At 46.0% G+C, this 19603-nt stretch overlaps 1 protein-coding gene across 1 annotated transcript in view; it reads right to left on the bottom strand.

Annotated features, from left to right (window-relative positions):
- IL2RA (interleukin 2 receptor subunit alpha) overlaps positions 1-12619 on the bottom strand; it is a 30247-nt gene extending 17628 nt beyond the window's left edge. The window contains exon 1 of the mRNA XM_090046279.1: positions 12487-12619. Coding sequence (XP_089902405.1) covers positions 12487-12553 — 67 coding nt within the window. The 5' untranslated portion in view covers positions 12554-12619. The remainder of the gene's footprint in view (positions 1-12486) is intronic.
- Positions 12620-19603: the final 6984 nt, after the last annotated feature.

The following is a 19603-nucleotide window of genomic DNA, read 5'->3' on the forward strand; positions in this document are numbered from 1 at the left end:
TATTTCTTTGCAGTATATTATACTTGAAATGCTACTTCTCAAAGACTTCTCATGTGTCTAGGGGCAGGGCTAGACAATGCGGTTCTTGATGCCTGTCTACGCATTGGAATATTTTGGCCTCCTTTTTTTCAATATACATATTTAAAACCATTGTTTCTCCTCCAAGGCAGTGAGGGCTACTTCTATTTCTTATATCAATAGGATTAGTAGCCCAGGAAGGGAGAAACTGGGAGTTTACCATTGACTTAAGTAGAGGCAGGATTTCTGCCATTAGCCTTTAATCCAGCAGAGCAAGATTTTGCTTTGCCACCACTAATTCCCTGTGGTGTTCATTCCCTTTCACCACTGGCAGAGGCTACACTGCTCCAGGCACGTCAGAGGCCAGGTAGGAGGGCTGGCCAGGTGGAGCGGCTATTCTGGGAGAGAAGGAACGTGGGGGCCAGGATGTTGGCTAATGGTTGGCGGTGGCCATTGGCTGCTATTGGTGCGTGAGCTCACACCAGCGCCAGCCCCCTGTTGTCTGGGCTCAGTTAACTTCTTCTGAACCCACCAACCAGTGTAAAATGCCAATAATGTTAACTCAACTTAGAGGAATATCCCTCACTAGCCTTTTGTGTGGTTGCCTCCAACTGCAATAACCAACGATACCCTAAGAAACGACTGAATTAATATGCTGGGACATTTTCTCATTTCCTCCAATGTCACACATTTAAGCACATCTTTGATGTCACATATTTAAGACACAGAAACTCAAAGAGGTCATTCTGGACGTGGAGGGCCAGCTGAGCACGAGGCGTTTGCGTTAGGAAGGACATTTGATTTATTGACCGGTCCATTAGAGGAGTTGTCTAGTGCGCTGGTTCCCAATCTGTGACAGGTGTACCACCAGTGGTATGCATGAACAGATTTCCTGTAATTGCCTTACGTGACAAAAATTTGCTGGTGGCACTTAAGGTTGAACTGAAAAATTTGCCGGCGCTACTTAAGGCTGTATCATTTTTAAATTGGTGGTGCACAATCTGTCAGAGTTTGAGAACCGCTGGTCAAGTGGAGAGAGGGCTCTGGGGGAAGTGAGGAGGCGACAGAAAAGGAAAATATACACGGTTTGGTCAGCGGCCATTTATTTCAAGACATTTTGTGGGCTGTTATAGCTGCAATTTGCTGCCTGCCACCTCTTTGCATTTCCTGTGTTCATAAACAATAATGCAGGCGCTATCGCAACAGAGGAAGGGTCTGCGTTGCCAGCCAGTCCTTCATCTCGAAGTCTCCATGTCTCCCCAAATGCCCTGTCTCTGAGCAGTGCCTTGCTGACATGACCCCAGTGATTTCTGCACCCAGCATCACCCGCCACTTTCTTGCTTCGTGCCCCTTCTGCTTCCTCCGTCCTTTTAGCGAAAGCTGAGAGTGAGACTGCAGGGCAGGAGAAGGCCCAGAGAACCGCTGAAGGCACGTGATCTGAACTGCTAAACATCTTTCAACCCCTCACATCTCATTTTCGTTAAGGGATTCGTGCAACCTAGCAGCTGACTGTGGCTTTGAGAGAAGCTCCTGTACCCGAAATAGTTAACCACATGCCTCACCACAGACTGTCAGGGTGATTAAAATTAAAGAGTTATCAGATTAGAAACATTTTGCGAGCACATACTCTCACTTTCCCTGAGAGCTAAAGCGCCTTTCCCTCAAGACTTCAAACACCTCTTTGAAGCAGCTGGTAGATTTGAATCTCAGCAAGCAGCTTGCAGGCCCCTATCTCTTTATGTTCTTCTTAAGAAAACCCACAGCATTTAGCCTACTCATCGTAAAGGGCAACTGATATTTTAACTGATAGGCAAGGCAAAAGGTCCCCCTGAGCTGCTGTGTGGCAGATGCAAAAATGGCCCAAGTAGATAAATGTGGTTTTACAGCTGCTTTCCCTGACACTCAGGACTGTGACTTATCATCCGGTTTGACTCAATCTCTCGCTAGATCTGCCTATGTAGGCTGTGTCCAGAAATGGCCTATTCTTCATTCACCATTTCTAAGATCCAACCTTTTCTTCTTCATCCATCCTGTTAAACTCACATTTCAACTGCTGTAACTTCCCCTTCCTTGGCCTTTGTCAGTGCAGTCTAACCAGTTGGGATAATACTCCACAGATATATTTTCCTATCTTTGACTATATTGCCTCCCTCTGTTGGCTCTCCCATTTCCATCACATCAAACACAATCTACTTGTTTTTGCTTTCAAAGACTACCAGAGTCCATTGCCATGCAAGCTTACATTGTATATATACCCTGATATACATAATATACCTTGACTTTAGCAAGGCTTTTGATACGGTCTCCCACAACATTCTCATAGGCAAGCTATGGATGTATGTTTTGGATGAACGGACTGTAAGGTCAATAGGAAAATGGCTGGGTTATCGGGCTCAGAGGGTAGTAGTCAATGGCTCGATGTCTAGGTGGCAACCAGTCTCAAGTGGAGTGCCCCAGGGGTTGGTTCTGGTGCTGCTTTTGTTCACTATCTTCATCAACAACCTGGAAGATGGCACAGAGCACACCCTCAGCAAGTCTGCAGATGACATCAAGCTGGGGGGAGCAGTAGATACCCTAGAGGGTAGAATTCAGGATCCAGAGAGACCTCACCAAATTGAAGGATTGGAACAAAAGATATCTCATGAAGTGCAATAAGGACAAGTGCAAGCTCTGCACTTTGGACAGAGCAATCCCATGTACCGGTGCAAGTTGGGGACTGGCTGGCTAAGCAGCAGCTCTGCAAAAAATGACCTGGGGGTGATAGTGGACAAGAAACTGAATATGAACCAGTAATGTACCCTTGTTGAAAAGAAGGCTAATGGCATACCGGGCTTCTTTAGTAGGAGCACTGCAAGCAGATCAAGAGAGTGATTCTTCCCCTCTATTCAGCACTGGTGATGCCACATCTGGAGTCCAGTTTTGGGCCCCCCACTGCAGTACGGATGTGGACAAATTGGAGAGAGTCCAGCAGAGGGCAACAAAAATTGTTAGGGGGCTGGGGGACAGGACTTGTGAGGCGAGGCTGAAGGAACTGGGCTTCTTGAGTCTGGAGAAGAAAAGACTGAGAGGCGATTTAATAGCACCTGAAGGGCGGTTCTGAAGAGGATGGAGCAGGGCTGTTCTCAGTGGGGGCAGACGACAGAACCAGGAGCAATGGGCTCACGTTGCAGCAAGGGACGTTTAGTTAGATATTAGGAAACACTTTCTCACAAGGAGGGTAGTAAAGCACTGGAACATGCTACCCAGAGTCGCTGTGGACTCTTGATCCTTGGAGGGTTTTTAAGAAATGGCTAGACAAAGCCTTGACTGGGATGATCTACTTGGGGATGGTCCTGGGGTTGGACTAGATGTGACCTCCTAAGGTCCCTTCCAACCCTAATTTTCTATGATGCTATGATCTTTCATACACTCTTGGGATGCTGATGACTTTGCCTACATGTCTTCAAGCTTTCTCTTGTAGCTTTCCTGTGTGAGAGTAGCACTCCATAAATACGATGTGGCAGGCCGGCCTGGGGGCTTACCGTCAGCCCAGATTGCTAGCTTCAGCCCAAAGGGCTCAGGCTGCTATTTGTAGAGGCAATTTTCCCTTCTCCGCCAATCAGGGCAAGGTAGAAAGAAAGCGGTCCTGCCCTGACCCAGGAGCAGGGGGAACAGAGGACTGGAAAGGGAACTAACCCCTTGAGCTTCCTGATTGGTCGATTCCCAATCTGGGGCGGAGCCTCCAGAGGGAATAAATGCCCATGTGCCGAGTACATGGGTGGCTTCAACGAGGGATGATGCAGAGGCTGGTTGAGATGACCAGCAAGTTGCCCCAGAAGAGCCCAGAAGTTGCCTCCGTCGACTAGGGGAGCAGGAAGTGGCTGCATCCCAGCCCCATTGTGGAAGGAGCCACGGAGTCAGCGTGCGGGTCGTGTACAGAGGGTCCAGGAGCGGAGAGGACCTCGGTGGCTGAATGAGGCAGTGCAGGTCTCCAAGCCTGTACGAGGCAGAGGGCGTCTCCAGCCCTGCACAAGGCAGGAGCCGAGCCCCTTCAGTTCACAGAGCAGTGCATGGAGCTGGTGGCGAGCTGACGGGACCCTGGCAGCTGGATGAGGCAGTGCAGGTCCTGGTGCACAGGGCGGTGCACGGTGAGCTGAGAGAGGGCTGATAGGCCCTGGTGGGTGCACAAGGCAGCTCCAGAAAGCAGTGACCAGATGGGTCAACTACCCCTGCCAGGAAGGATGCTGGGAGTCGTGAGGTACACAGGGAAAGGGGGTTCCCACAGGGAAGGAGGGGCCTTCCTCACTGCAGGTGATCAAGGGGAAGCCCCTCGAGGTGTGGGGACGATTCACCCCCCGGCACAGAGGACCCCTGTTTGTTAAGGGTGGTGTCACGGTTGTGGGCCCCTCCTCCCTGAGCGATCTGGGGGAGGGTAATGATGTCCTATTAGGTACTGGGATCTTTCCCTGGGTTGCCATTTCTCCTTTGGGCATAGCTGCCGTGCCATTGGTTGTGGTCTGGCTACTTAACGCTTGTTGCATTGCATCCATGTTGTTGCTATTCGAGATGACTGCAAGCTGTCTATGTCTGAATCTATTGCACTGGTTATTTTTGCACATGTAATGTAACCTTATTGTGTTCGGTTCAATTACTGTCCTGTCACCGACACATACTCCTGTCGTTGAATTGATGATTACCCTGTGTTTTGTTATTGAATGCTCCTTCGCCTGTTGAAGGGCAGGGGCAGCACACTGAACAGGAGGCCACAGAGAATTAGGCCTTAAGATAAGGGCGAATAAGAGTTATTGCTGGTGTCAGTCTAGATCTGTAAATAATACATGTGTGTGTCTATCTTTATATATAGATATCTATACATATTTACATATATATAGATAGCTATATATTTATACATATATAGATTTCTCTATATATCTTTATCTATCTATATAGATATCTATAGATAGATATCTATATCTATATATATCTATATCTATCTGTATATGTATATGCATATGCATTTAGAGAAATATTTGTATGTAAGTTTATGGTTATAACTTTTATGTTGTGTTGTATCATTAAACCTGTAAATAGTTAAGTATCACTGGGTGTTCTGGTCTTGGCTTTGGTTTTGCAGGGATAGGAGGTGAGCTGGCCTGCAGCTAAACTGCCCAGCTCCTGCAGCATTCCCACACCCGCTGACACCCCTTCAGCTGAAGGGGGGGTATACTTCGTGTACTACCCAGGTTGCACCTACAAGGCTAGCTCATTAATCTCCTTCAGATCCCTCCTTGAAACGGTCCTTTGCTATGATGCCTACAAAAAAACCCCCTAACAATGGTTGGGCTGCTTGGGGGTTGAGATCACTGTCCCTACTGCCGACTAATATTGTTTCCTTATATTTCTCATTGATGTCCTCCTCTTGGTTCTTACCTTATATTCTGATGGCAAGCTCTTTGGGGAAAACGCTGTCTGGATCTGTGCTTGTCCGGTCTGTGCATGAAAGAAACCCCAGGCAATATTGCCATGTAAATACTACTACTATTTCTATTACTACTACTACTACTATTACTACTACTAATGCAATTCATATAAATGGAAGCCATGGTTTGAATGTCAAGTCTACTTATTGCTTTGGCTTTTGCAATACTAGACTAGTGCTCAATGCAAGTTTTCCCTCTACTCAGAGGCAGGAGGGTGACAATTCAATTGTGTGCTCCTTTTAACCCTCCCAAGTCATGTTCGAGTAAGATAGGGAGGAAGATTGCTCTTGGCATTGCTGTGTTTTCATTTGGGTTGCTTGGCCCCTCTCATGCACTAGGGGCTCCTGGCATGGTCATCCCTATCCAAACCATCCCACACACACACACATATCTAGAGTATATTATATATATGTGTGTGTGTGTATGTGTATATTATATATGTATGCACCATATAATTCATATATGAGATGGAGTATTTGTACTGAAAATGATAATATCCCACTATAGAAAGGGCCTGTCTCTGTGTCTTGAAATAGCTGCTTTCTTTCAATGTATCATTACTTCCTTGCTAAGCTTTTATACTGTAGCTGGCTCCCATGTTTGCTTTTGGCTTTGTTGTTTTGCTGTTGTGCAGCCTATCTCTATATACAAGGATTGCTGTAGGAAGCAATGGTGTTTGCAATAGTTTAAAACTACCTCTCAGTTGGTAGGGGGTTGAACAGGATTTAGACCCAGAGTTGGTCACAATTGGCCAGGCAAGCCTTCAAGTTAGTAAAGAGCTCTGTGAAAAATATCCCTGTCACCTATACCAGTTTATGGTACAAGTTTGCAGATGGGACATAGGACTGGGAAGGACTATGTCAATAATCTTGTCTAGTCCCGTGCAATTACAGGCAGAGGGAATAAAGGAAAGTCCAGAGGGATGCACAAGAACATCCACTCTCCCCCACCAAAACCCAGCACACCGCAAGGCACAATCCCCACCCCTCAATGCTCTGTAACAAACTTATAATCTTTAGCACAAACAAATTTTAAGCCTCAAAAACCACAGTGTGCCACCAGAAAAGAGATGGGGAGATCAAGGGTGCTACCATCAGAGGAAGATCAGAAGTGAACACCTCTGAATGCAACCTTTATTGTCACAGGGTATTTAACTTAAAAGGATCCCCAAATCCTTTACTAACTTCACTGAGTTGTACAAAGTCAGTTGTACTGAGTTGTACACTGAGTTGCACGTGTTTTCCTCCTACTGCATAACTGTCTTTTCTTCATGTACCTAGGATGAAATATGGCAATACCTGAAATGTTTATGGTAACACTAACAACTGGGACCAGTTTAATGAGGCATTTGGGGTATGCAGAACGTATGTACCTACGTTCCAAATTCGGGAGGATATTGAAACCAAAGCCTTTATTTTGGCATAAGTGCCAGGGGTTTTTTAATGGTGAATTTACTTTTCATTGGGAAGATGTTTACTTCAGGGTCTAATACAATGACATATTCTCAGAGGAAAGAGTGACATCTAAGTATCACTTCCTTCATCGTGTGGGACTGTCCTTCAACGTTTCCCATCCAATTAAGCTGTTCCAAAATGTATAAGTGGTAGAAATCTGACAAGAATGTGGTTTTTGAGTATTTGATAGTAACAGGGCTGGTTTTATACAAGGATACAGACCAAATATTTTTGTCCAGAATAGGTGAACGGGGAAATTTGACATGGGGTATTTTTAGTATTAGGTGAAGACAAAACTATGAGTCATGCCATAGTACGCTAAACTAAGAATTTCCTTTCTCTTGAAGGTGTGTGTCATCAGATTTTACATGGCTCTGACACTAAGTTTATAACTCAGATGCAGAATAGAATCTGTTTTCCAAGTACAAGCTGGACATCAAGGGATGGGGCGGGAAGCTGGCAGTCCTAAAACCCGAGGCAGAAACCATGGGAGAAGATAATGCAGCAGAGATGAAGTGAGGAAAGCCTTTCTTAAGAGGCAGCAAGAACTCAAGGCTGGGTCAAAATCCAGAGTTCCCTTCAAAGCTACCTAAAGCTCACGCCACCCAGAGGTCTGATGCCATCTCTGTGATATTATCAGCTTGCGAGCATGGTCTCCTACAACTAAACCTGACAATGGATGAAGAGAAAGAACTGGTACCATCTACTGGACTGACATGGTAATAAGCTTGCTTCAGACTCTAACCCCTTTTGCTTAAATAGTTTGCATAGAAGAAAAAAAGGGAGCTTTGTAGAAAGTCTGTTTTGTCTTTGCTCCCTACCTCATTCCCCACAACAAGTTGTTTTGGCTTGGGCTTTATGAATAGAATACTCTTTGTGTCTTATCCAGCATTGTAAGTGGCAGTGGGATGTGAGAAGTGAAGTTTTAGGAACAGATATTCAGTTTGGGGTTGGTTACATTTGCGGTTTGGGTTTAGCATCATGTATGGTAAAGACATAGATAGATAGATAGATAGATAGATAGATAGATAGATAGAGTGTTACAAGAATCTCATAAGAACCAAGTTCCTTTCTCAAGGAGGTTATGGTCTAACTGAGACAAGTCCCATGTAAATGAATGAACCCAGCACAGGAATGAATGCAAACACAGAGCAGCCCTGGATGGGAAGTACTATGCCTGTACTCTGCTTCTTTGAGCATCACCACCCATACTGTCTCTGACTCCAGTCCTCACCCAGGCAGCCAGGCTAGCGGCCAGTGACTGTAAAAGTGATCTTAGGAAGGGATGTTGAAGAAGAGATGGGAAGTATTTGATACAGAGGAGCTTGTTCAAGCAGGGAACTATGTGGGAAAGACGCAATGAAAGAATGTGAGAATTTGTTTTATTTGGTTCTTCTTGGTTTATTCTGCCCTTCTTGCTATTGTGCAAAAGCCAAGGAGAGCATACCTCTCCAAGCTGGCTGCTGAATTGACAAAGGCAGCAGCACAACGGTTTTGAATGTAACGTGTGACAAGCACGTTCCTCTAGTGCGTGCCATCCATAGTTTCAAACAGCCTTGACCACAGTCTCACCCGAATATGTTCAGCTTCGTTGCCAGAAGCAAAAGGCCGATCTGAGATGGAAAGTGATTGTGGGCGTGTGCATTCAAGTGCAAATCTTTGGAACAATCTTCCCCGGCTTTGTCTTTTCCTGGGATTTACAATGTCATCTCTTGAGAAATATCACTTTCTGACAAACTTGTGCCCAGCCTATAGGGGGGTATTGAAAACTGAGGAGAACATGTGCCAACCTTAGCTGATAATAGCAAAGTTATGAATGCCAGCATTTTGGTTTTAAAAAGTAAATGTCTGTTGCTGCAGAGGAGTGCAGGTTGTAGCTGCGTTGCTCTGAGGACGTAGTCAGACAAGGATCTTTGGGTTAATCCGATATCTTTTATTAGACCAACTCAGATACTCAAATGTCGCTGCAGTGGGCATTGACAGACTTACGCTGACATTACAACAACGGTCATCGCTATAAAATCCTTTGTCAGTGGTCTCTACAGAGAAGCTAGGGACTGAATAGGCATTATTCTCTAGTACTAACCATTTGTGTAATCTGATATAGGTTATAGCATTTTATAAAGGATAGCAGGGAGCAGATTGCCAGCTGTGGTGGACTCACACTAGAAGCAGATGATAAAAGACAGGACCGTAGTGACAAAATTGTATAGGTCATGATAGACCAAGGAGAATTCACTGGCACAGAGAGTAAGGCAGGAAGGGTGCTGGGAAGGAGGAATTGTTGGAAGGGTGTGTAGGAGGGGAGGAAAAATGTGGACAACAAGAATGAAAAGATATTCCCTCCAAGTGTAGAGCTAGAAGGGGGAGAGGAGAGAGGTGAGGGAGAAAGTTCAACAAACCTTGCACAGAGGCAACAGACCATAGCATCTGGGATGAGAAGGAGACCCTGTCATGTTGGTAGATCCGGGGCTGAGGAAGTCTATTGGAGTTATTGGTGGTAGGGAAAAGGGTGCTAGGAGAGAAAATAACAGACCAGGGCAAAGCAAATCTCTTATCTCAAACTGGGGGTAGGTCCTGGAGAGTCCTGGTCTGTAGCATCTTCTGCCTGTCCAGTCTTGTGGGGCAGACATAGCTGTAAGCATTTGCCCTCTACAACTAGGCATCCAGAGGATTGAAATAAGGTGCCTTGTTCTCCAGTGAGCTCACTGACAGTAACATGGATCTGGTGGGTAACATCTTGTATGGCATCCTGATGCCCCTAGTGATGTGCGCCGACACACACACAGAAGGAGAGCGTATATTTAAATCCATCACAGAATTCAATGAAAATGCAAGAAATTCAGACTTACCATGCTAACTACGGAGAGATGGTGCCCTGCATCTGAAAGCAAGTTCTTTCGCTCTGATTTTAATCCCGTCTCATCTTAAGTCATGTATTCATAAAATATATTTCTGCAAGATTAACCCTGAGATTATAAACTTTCTGGGGCACAGACCGTCTTTTTGTTCTTTGTTTGTATAGCACCTTATACAAAGTGTCATGATGAGGGCTTCATGGTCTACTATAATTCAAATAATAAATAATATGGGGGGGAACAAATATGGTCCACTGAACCAGGAGTCTAGGATCAGGGGGGTTTCTTAAAATCTCTGATACGCAGTGAAGCTTTAAATAACTGAATGATGTCTCCATACCATACTTGCCTTATATATAAAGTAGGGAAATGGTGTTTGCCCATGTTTTATAAAGCAGCTAGTTAATTAATAGACGTTGTTGCCATTGGAGGTCGCAAAGGCAGAGAGAATGGACAGGTTTAAAAAGGGATTAGACTAATGTCTGGGGGACAGATCCATTAGTAACGATTAAATTGAACAGTCAGGGATGCAACTTCTGGGATCCCTAAACCAATGACAGTGCATGCCAGGAAAGGTATGACAAGGATCACACTAGACATGCCCTGCTCATATTTCCCTCCTCCACAGCATCTACTGCTGCTGCTGTCAGAGACAGGACTCTGGCCTAAATGGACCATTGCTCTGACCTAGTGTGGCACTTCTTATGTTCACTGGGGTGTCTACAGATAAAAAGTGCTGTGTAAGAGCTAAGTATCCTTATTGTCATTCATGGTCCAGCGATACTCATGATTGACAATATGTTTTCTTAGAAAACCTGCTACTATATATGAACTGCATAACACAATCCAAGTTATGCCGCTGAACTGCAAACCTAGGAGAGCCGGGAGACTGAAAATAGGGTGTCAGGTATAGTGGAGGCACAGTGATTACAGGTGCAGTGCTGTAGCAATGAAATTTGGTACCCGAGGGAGAGCCCACAATGGCAGCCCACCCTCACCGCACACACACGCACCCTTCATGCTTGCCCAGAAGTGCCCTTCCCCCATTCCCTCCTCCTCCCCCCCCCAAAATGACTCCTCCATCCCACATCCTGCCCCAGCTGGCACCCAGAGCAGTTGCCCCACTCACCCCTCCCCCCCCCCAAACTTGCTACAGCGCTGTAGAGATGTTTTCAATTTTGGCCCAGAATTTGACCGTCCCCTTTTACATCGCTATATCTCATTGCAGGACTCCTTGCTATCCATTACATGTTCCCCATTGGAAAAAAAAAAATCAACAAAGCCAGCAGTGATAGCCCTCACAGGCAAAACCCTACAATAACAAACCCAAAGGGACATATATTTTGGTAAAAAAACAAGATTTCAGATTCCAGAGCAGATGAAAATAAAGAGAACCACACAAATAAGTTACAAATGTTGTGAGCCTGTGAACTAGGAATTCATCAGAAGTACAAGAAGTGGAAAAGAGGGGTAGCCCCACAGCAGAGATGTGTGTGGAAAAATCAATGAAAGTTAATTAGGCATATATTTAGCTTCATTGCAGAATCCAATTGCAGGATTCAGTACAAAGTGCAACTATTAGACACCCCTCAGTTTTTCCACCCATCTAAGAAATGTTTCTGATAAATGCTGTGCTGTCAGCAAGAGCTTGTGCAATTGTGTCCCAGGGCACAGTAAAACAGAAAATGCTATATGCGGGACTTGACTCATTCCATAACTCATCCCATTTACATATCCCCTGCTGAACATTTCACATTGGTGGTGTCTTAAACAGCATTTAAAAAGAGGCCAGGAGCAGTAGCACTGCATTTTGCTATTAAGATGTCTCTTTTAATAAAACACAAGTCTCTTTATGGGGGTACAGTCACCTGGAGAGGGAGTGGTTTTGTCTGAGCTGACTAGGGAAGCAGTTAGCTTCATTGCATGTGATCCCATGCACTCACAGTGGTCCCAGTACAATTTCATGATCATTTAGCCATGTCTCCATTTCATCCGAGATTGCTCCCCTAGGTCCTAGTCTAGATGATCTTCTTCACTCCTACCTCTGGCTTTTGGAGTCCTTCAGACCCCTGGAAGGAAATATTGCATGCATTGAACAGGCACTTTTGCATTCAAACCAGTTCAGACTCGGACATAGGATTATATTTCGGACCTATTCCTCACATTTAGCCAATTTCTTAATGCACCTGCCCTCACTAGAAGTCCCACTGTAAACTTACATCAGCGGCTGAAAGATTCATCCCACAATGAATGGGTAGAAATGCTGGCATGAAGGAGCGCATGTTGTATTAATGGCATCTGTAGCAAACCTGGATTATACCATTTCACTACTAACAGGTCCATCAAATGCTCTTGCAGAGATATTAGCATTTTGATTTCTATGTTTAGCTTTCCAAAAGTCTCATGTGAAATGGAAAAAAATTTCCTAAGAGCTTTTAAAGCTAGATGTGTGCCAAATATTCCTTTGATCTGCCTACTATTCCAGCGATGGGTTAGAGGAGCTGTACATTACTCAAAAGATTTCACCTGCTCTGGACCGTCTCCAGCTGCTGGTTTGTGGGCACCCCTGCTCTTTCTATTCACCTCCTTAGAACAGCAGGTTCTTGAACGATTTGCTTTTTCCCTATCATCAGGTGGCGAGACTATCAGTCACCCGTGACCAACCAAGCAATAGCAAAAGTAGCAATGGTCTCTTACCTGCTCCACTTCCAGTCCCCGCTATGGAACCGATTATGACCCACATCAAAAGGAAGGCACACTCCATGTAACTTGTTCAAGTCTTTTCTCCGTAGCACCGAGGGTGAGGAGGAGGGTTTTCAAAGAGTAACAGGCTTTTTGCCGGGTGAATCAGTGATGTCTCCCTTTATTAGCGCATAATAAGAAGGTGTTTTGAAGGTTCAGCTAGGACATTTCTCTCTGGTCAGCAAATCATTGTTTTGCTGGCTAGATCTGCCTGAGAGAATAAAGCTGCTCTCTGTTCAGGTATTACTAACTTTCATCCAGGAAATCATGCTTAAGGCTCTGCGAGACAGAGTTTTGCTGTAGTAGGTAGGAAGTGGTTTGACACTTCAGAGTATGTGACAGTTATTGATACCATCACTGTTTCTCTCCAACTCTGGGGTCAGTAGAGGGGGGTGACATTTTAGCAGCAGGGGTTGGACCCCTGGACCCCAGGCTGGAAAATTTCTATATCATTGAATAGCTACACTGGAAAAGTGAACTCTCTCCAAAGAAATGTCATTGTCTCACTAAGACGGTGTTTGGGTGGTGTCTGGTTTTCCAGCGTGTGATAACAGAGAGTCCCTCTCTCGTGCCATCTATTCCAATCATAAGGAAAACAGTGCTCCAGGAGTTGTTATTGGCTTTTCCCTGGTGTTTTTTTCCTGATAAAAGGGGCACTTTGAAAATATGATTATTTTTTAATGTTAACAACTGAAGGATGAACTTCTAAAGTTCCCTTGATTCAGTCTGAATCAACATTAGTTGAAATGGGCTTGGTCGTTTGGGAAAGGGGATGTGTTTTCCCATTCCTAGAGTATTTTCCACCCTCCTGGCAATGCCGACATGAAAATAACTTATTACAAAGTGAGTGGGGATGAGGGAGAGATGCTGAAGTCAACAGAGAAATGGGTTGTAGGTAGGGTAACCATATGTCCCAGTTTAGCAGGGACAGTCCCAGGTTTCAGAAGCTGGTACCAGCTGGCTGTGGAGCATTATAACGGGTGTCCTGGAAGAGCAGGGGCATGGGGTGCAGTCTGATTGGGAGTGGGAGTGGTGCTCTAAACTGCATAGGTTGAACTGATAACCAGTTTTCAATTGGGAAAGGCAGGGGGAGGCCTGCACTGACCCAAGCCAGTAGGCGCTGGACATTACAGCACGTCTCCCAGCCCAGCCAAGTATCCTGGATTGTCTCCCCAGTACATGCCCCCCCAACCCCACCCCCTTCCCCTGCCCAGCAGGGGGTTTTAGTAGCTCCCTGCCTTGTCCCCCAGCCCAGGCAGCCCTGGGCAGCAACGGGACTCCCTCTCCCCCTTCCCAGCTGCTGCCCCCGGAGGGAGGGAGAAGGAGTCCTCCCAGCCGGGTGCCCACCCATGCAGCCCAGCATGGAGGCACCGGGGAGCCCCTGCCTTAGGGGGCTTCCCCCCACCCCAGCCCAGATTCCCCCAGCCCCGGGCAGCCCCAGGGAGCTGAGGGCAATCTTCCCCTCCCGCACCCCAGACCTGCTTGCCTTATTTGCTGCAAGGCCCAGGGGTAGCCCCAGGGAGCAGAGGGAAATTCTTCTGCTCCTCTGCAAAAGGTTTTGCCTCAGACTCACAGCAGCTCAAGCAAAACTGGCTGCAGAGGGGCAGGAGGATTTCCCTTTTCCCTCCACTTTCTGGGGCTGCCCAGGTCTGCCCCTGAGACTAGCAGGGGATAAGGCAAGCAGCTGTGGGGTTTGGGAGAGACAGAACTCCCCTATGCTCCCTGGGGCTGCCTGGGGCTGAGGACCCTGGGCTGGGGTGATGGGAAGCCCCGCAAAGTAGGGGCTCCATGGTGCACCCATGCCCGGCTGCATGGGAGGCACCCAACCAGGAGGACTTCTTCTCCCTGTCTCCTGGGGGAGAAACTGGAGCAATCAGGAGCTGGGAAGGGGGAAGACAGGAGGTCTGCTGAGGGTCAAAAAGTCTGCACAACGGGGGTTTTCCCTCTCCCCATGGGCTGTGTAGACCCTGGATAGGGGGTCTGGGGGTCTGTGCCCATTTCCCTCCATCCCACTGGGCCGATGGACTCAGGCAGGAAGCAGGCTAGGGAGGAGAAGGGCAAGGCAGTCCCTATTCCACTAGAGCAGACAGCATAGCTCAGTGCTGCAAAGCATGCTGGGATGCTGGGGGACTGTGAGTTAACTTGAACCAGGAAGGGGTCTGGGACAGAATTCTGTAAACTGGTTTGACCTAAATCAGTTAAGTCTGATACTACACCCAACCAGGTTTATCTTAAGCCAGTTTGGGCCATTTTGAAAGTAGCGTGTGCGTGCTGAACTTCTGTTCTGTTACAGGTTTAACCCAGTTTCTGATCACTTAAACCAGTTTATGTGTAACTTCTGTCCCTGGCCTACATGGTCAACCTAGTTATTGTTCACAGTAAGATTCAATTTTTGTATGGTTAGAAAGAATGAATCAATGATCAGTTGATCCTTTAATGACTGGCTAAGCAATTGCTATAGTCTACTGTAGAGTCCAAGGTGTCACAGGCTGTTTAGGACCACCTGTACCACTGATGTACCGAGACCCATCTATAACACATCCAACCCCTTTCTGTCACACTGTTATAACATCAACTGGTCTTTTACTAACGGTTTGTAAATGAATCCCCAATACAAAGTATGACTGAGAAATGTCTGTGACACATTTTAAATGTTCCCCTAATAGTCAACTTTGGCATCTACTGACACAAGTTTCTGTAATGAAACATAATTATGGTCAACCTTCTCACCCTCATTCCCGAGGAGAGCCTGTGGCAGTCTGGTGAAATGTAATTGTGGATAACACAGAGCTACCATCATGGGATGGACTAGCTAACAATTAATTAATGTACTAATAATATCTCACAAGACCACTCCAGCACATACCAGCTAATTTATTATTTAGGACTATCAAAGACTACAAGCAGTCAGTGGCATCAGGCCTATATTATCCACACTGAAGCTATTCAAAATGCAGCAAGGTCAGCAAAATCCTTTTGTTTACAACTTCTTCTCCTATCACTTCATCTCATTCACTTGTGCTTATTTTGAAAGGGAAAATATTCCAGAAGTACCACAAAGCCAGGCATATAAATAATTCTTACTGATAACTCACTGGCTTTCTTAAGCGAGAAAACAGGAAAATACAAGATATGCACAAGTCATATAATTTAGTTGAGAGGGAGGGAAAAAACCCTTAGTAGACAGTTTGCAAAACAGCCAATTAGTTATAAAAAGCTTGGCTAAGCACCTATCCTGCCTTAAAAAGCAGGCTAGTTTGGTCAGTTATTTATTTAATATAGTGCTAGAAAAGCCTTCTCCTATTAAGCATGCAAGGTAGACCAGATGTCCAAATAATAGCATTCATCAGCAGAGAGATCCCTTTTCGTGACAGCTCCTACATAGCGTGAGAAATCGTTGTTTGTCAGACTTCAGAGAAGCACGGTTTTGCTCCATCAGGGACTTACAGTCCAAGGCCCTACAACAGTCATGGGTAAAACCACACGTAATGGCAAGGAGAGCAAACAGAGCTTGTAAAGCCTGGTATGGCAGGTAGAAGACACCTGCCTGCCCCTTGCTCTACATGTCTCTTCCAAGACTGAATTGTAATAACTGGCACTAGCCACTTCCCACCGAAGCACTCCCAGATGGAAGAGTATAAATCAGCCGATTTGGAAGTTCCCTGGGATTGATTAGTGATGCTGCGCTGCTTTTTGGCAGGACTTTTGAATAAGACCTCCTGGTCCCTGCAACTATCCCCGTTAGGACCAGGCTTCTCTGCTTTCTTACACTCTGCTGCTTTCTTAGTTTGTCTCTTCTTTTATTCCTTGGCTTTCCCTGCATGTGGCTTGCAGGGCCATGAGAACTCCTCCTTGTTGCTTGCATTCATCCTTTTCCGAAGGCCTGCATTGCTGCATCCTCCTTCTGGAGAAACGCCGTTTGGACGTCTCTCCCGCATGCTCGGTGATGAGGTAGCTGTCTGTATGTTTTGATAACACCCTAAAGCACTACCTACCTACAAAATGCTCCATGCCACACACGTCTCCTGCAAGGAGAGGCTGAGCAAACAAACACAGGGCAACAGGGCGATCCTGTTGCTCAACTCACGACTGGAAGATGCTCAAGTCTTGATGCAAGGGAGAACTTGGGCACCTCAAGTAGGACTTAGGTCCTGCTGGCTCTAGTTTCATGGCTCCTCCTCATGTGCCTGCTTTTTAAATGTGTCTATTTACCAGACAATGGGCAATGGATAAAATATATAAACAGTCCTGTGGGATTGGACTCCAAGCTGCCCTTTTTATCCTTGGGCTAGAGCCATGCTCAGCATTGCACTCTCTCTTTCTCTATCTGGGTGTCCATGGATCTTGTGTTTTTTCCTGCTCAGCAGTACAGCTTCAGAAAGAGTAGACTGGGCCTCTATCCCAGACTTGACTCCCCCTAGTCTGGTGGCTGGGGCACCTTCCTGGGAGGTCATCCCCCGGGTGAGTGCTCCACTCACTAGCTTGTTATATGAAAGATGGGAAGCACCAGCCTTGTCCCTGCCTGTAAGTGCCTAAGTGTTGGAGGGGAATTTGGTCAATGGACCTTGGTCTTACGTGGGCATCCAACCCAGTACTGCAGGAAGGTACCTAAAAATCCCAGAGAGGGGTGGGCTTTCAGACATACTCCTCTTATTGACTGGCTTAGGAATTTCCCTGCTGCTCTTCCTCCAGTAAATTGCTGCCTCTGATGAATCTCATTCTGCAGTGCCCAGCTGCCCCCATGCACTGTGCAGGGAACTGGGGTACCTAAAGCGGGGCCGTGGTTTCCAGGGCAGGGACCTACAAGATGCAGCAATGCCAAGCATTGCTATGCCAAAGTTCGTATGTGGATCTGGCTCCCACCCACCACAAGTGATGAGTGTGGCTTGAGGACACACCTAGAAGCGTTTGGGTATTATTCACTTCCTAGCCGAAGAGCAACAAGAGCAGCTTTAGGAGTGTGTGTTAACATCCCGAAATGACCTCGGCGATTTTGAGCATTTACCCAAAGGCTGAGGAATCTATGCTCATGTAGGCTGATCACATCTGTGCTGAAGGAAAAATGCATTTGATTGCAATGAGGAAAAGCCTCATAGAGACACCATTGAGAAAAAAGAATTATTATTATTTTTACATCCAACCTCGGCTCTCACATCTCTCTGGCCAGATGCTGTTTTAACTCCAGGGAATGAGTGATCTAAGTCATGGCCAGAGACCAAAGAACGTCTCCTGAAGTCCTTCGGTATTTTCCTCATTGCTAGCACCGTTGCAGATTCCCCGCATTACCTGTCAGCTCATCCCGAGAGACTCTGAAAACAGGACATCTTGGGTTTACTGCAGAGGCAGACTCTGGTAGGGGCTGCATGTCTCTTCTTTTACACTGCTCCAGTCCTCTTCTCCAGCTGTACCAGCTCCTAGCACAGCTTTCCTGTGATCCTGGAGATCTTTGCCCCATTCGAAATGGATGGACGTGGATTCTGGCAAGTGAGCTGGGAACTCCCATCACCTGCTTTCTTGCTCTGAGGATCTTCCAAGAAGCCACAGGGGAGACACGGGACAGAACGATCAGAGCCCGGGATTGCACAGGATATACTGTATATTGATCTATATTGTCCTATATCGCTGTGATAGTGGAAGCAACAGAGCCCTCAAGTGGTGGGACATTGCAAAAGTTTGCATGAGCGGCTGCCTTCTTACTTTCACCCGTAGCAAAAGACAGCCAGGAGCTCAACCCGCTCTGAAGAAAGGCCGCGTTTTCTTTTGGTACAGTTCTGAGAGGAGAGGAAAGTTTGACACAGCCAAAGCCAGGTGTGAGGACGGTTTCTGTCCCCTGTGAGAAAAGAGTTTCTATAAAAGTGTGTTTTTAACCCAGGGTCTTTATTACAGTTGCCACAGAACAAAACAGAACAAACCCCAGAGCACACAGTCTCAAAAGGTGGAGTATCCTCAGCAACAACTGGGCTCAAAATAGACAGTTTTCTCCCGCATCTTGCTGCTGTGCTGCATGACATCCTGGGAGTCTCTTCCAGTCATTCCTGTACAAAAAGTGGGACCCCTTCATAACTCTGATGCTTTTATCTAAGGTAGCTTTCCACCAGCTCTGTTGCTCCTCATGCCTGTCCCTGTTCCCTTCTGCAAGGGAGGTGAATTTTGTTTTAAAAACCCTAGATTCCTCCCCCTTTTCCCCCAACATGCTCAGTGGCTTGCTACGAAACGTGGGAAATCGCTCAAATAGCTGACTTCTCAGGTTTGTTTCCAAGTGGCTTGTTCCTCCACTCTGGGCGCAACTAAACATGCACATTTACTGCACAGTAACCGAAATTACTGTGCAGCACAGGCACGCATCTACATGTGCACACCCATACTGTGCAATAAATATGGTGAGTTATCCTGACTTGAGCATAAATTTGATACCTGCATTATGCAGGTATCAAATTTACACCTAGTTAGATACTACACAGTAACACATGTAGAGGTGCCTTACTGGGCAGTTACACAGTGTGCATGGCCTGGCTTGGGACTATATTTACTGCACAGTACAGGTATGCATGTGTAGATGCGTATCTGTACTGCACAGTAATTTCACTTACTGCATAGTAAATGTGCATGTTTAGTAATTTTGGTTACTGTACAGTAATACTGTGTGCTCCCTGCCACAGCCCTGGGCCAGGCTAGACCTACCCTGTCTCTGTAACTGGATGCAGTGAAGGAATCCTTTCTTTAGCCCTCTAGTTCAATCCTGATTTGATCACCCCAAGGGTGATGCTGTCTTCTCTATGAAAATCTTGAAGACTGTCAATGAGGGCATGAAAGGAATGAAATTTTACTTCATTGACTAAAGACTTCTTAACTGAAAGTACAATTTTTTTGTAATGATGAGGGTATCTACTTATTTGAACATCTTACCTAGGTAGATGCTCAGACATTAGAAATTTTAAGTTCAGATTGGATGTGTTTTATCTAAAAGAAACGCTTTTGTACAAACAAGAATTAAAAATCCTTTGTAGGAGGTAACTGCAACCGCAGAATCAAAAAAATCGAAGGAAAATAGGGCTAGGCAAGACCTCTGGAT

The sequence above is a fragment of the Crocodylus siamensis genome, chromosome 4 (genome assembly GCF_052110815.1).
Source record: "Crocodylus siamensis isolate JL-2025a chromosome 4, ASM5211081v1, whole genome shotgun sequence".
Lineage (NCBI taxonomy): Eukaryota > Metazoa > Chordata > Crocodylia > Crocodylidae > Crocodylus > Crocodylus siamensis.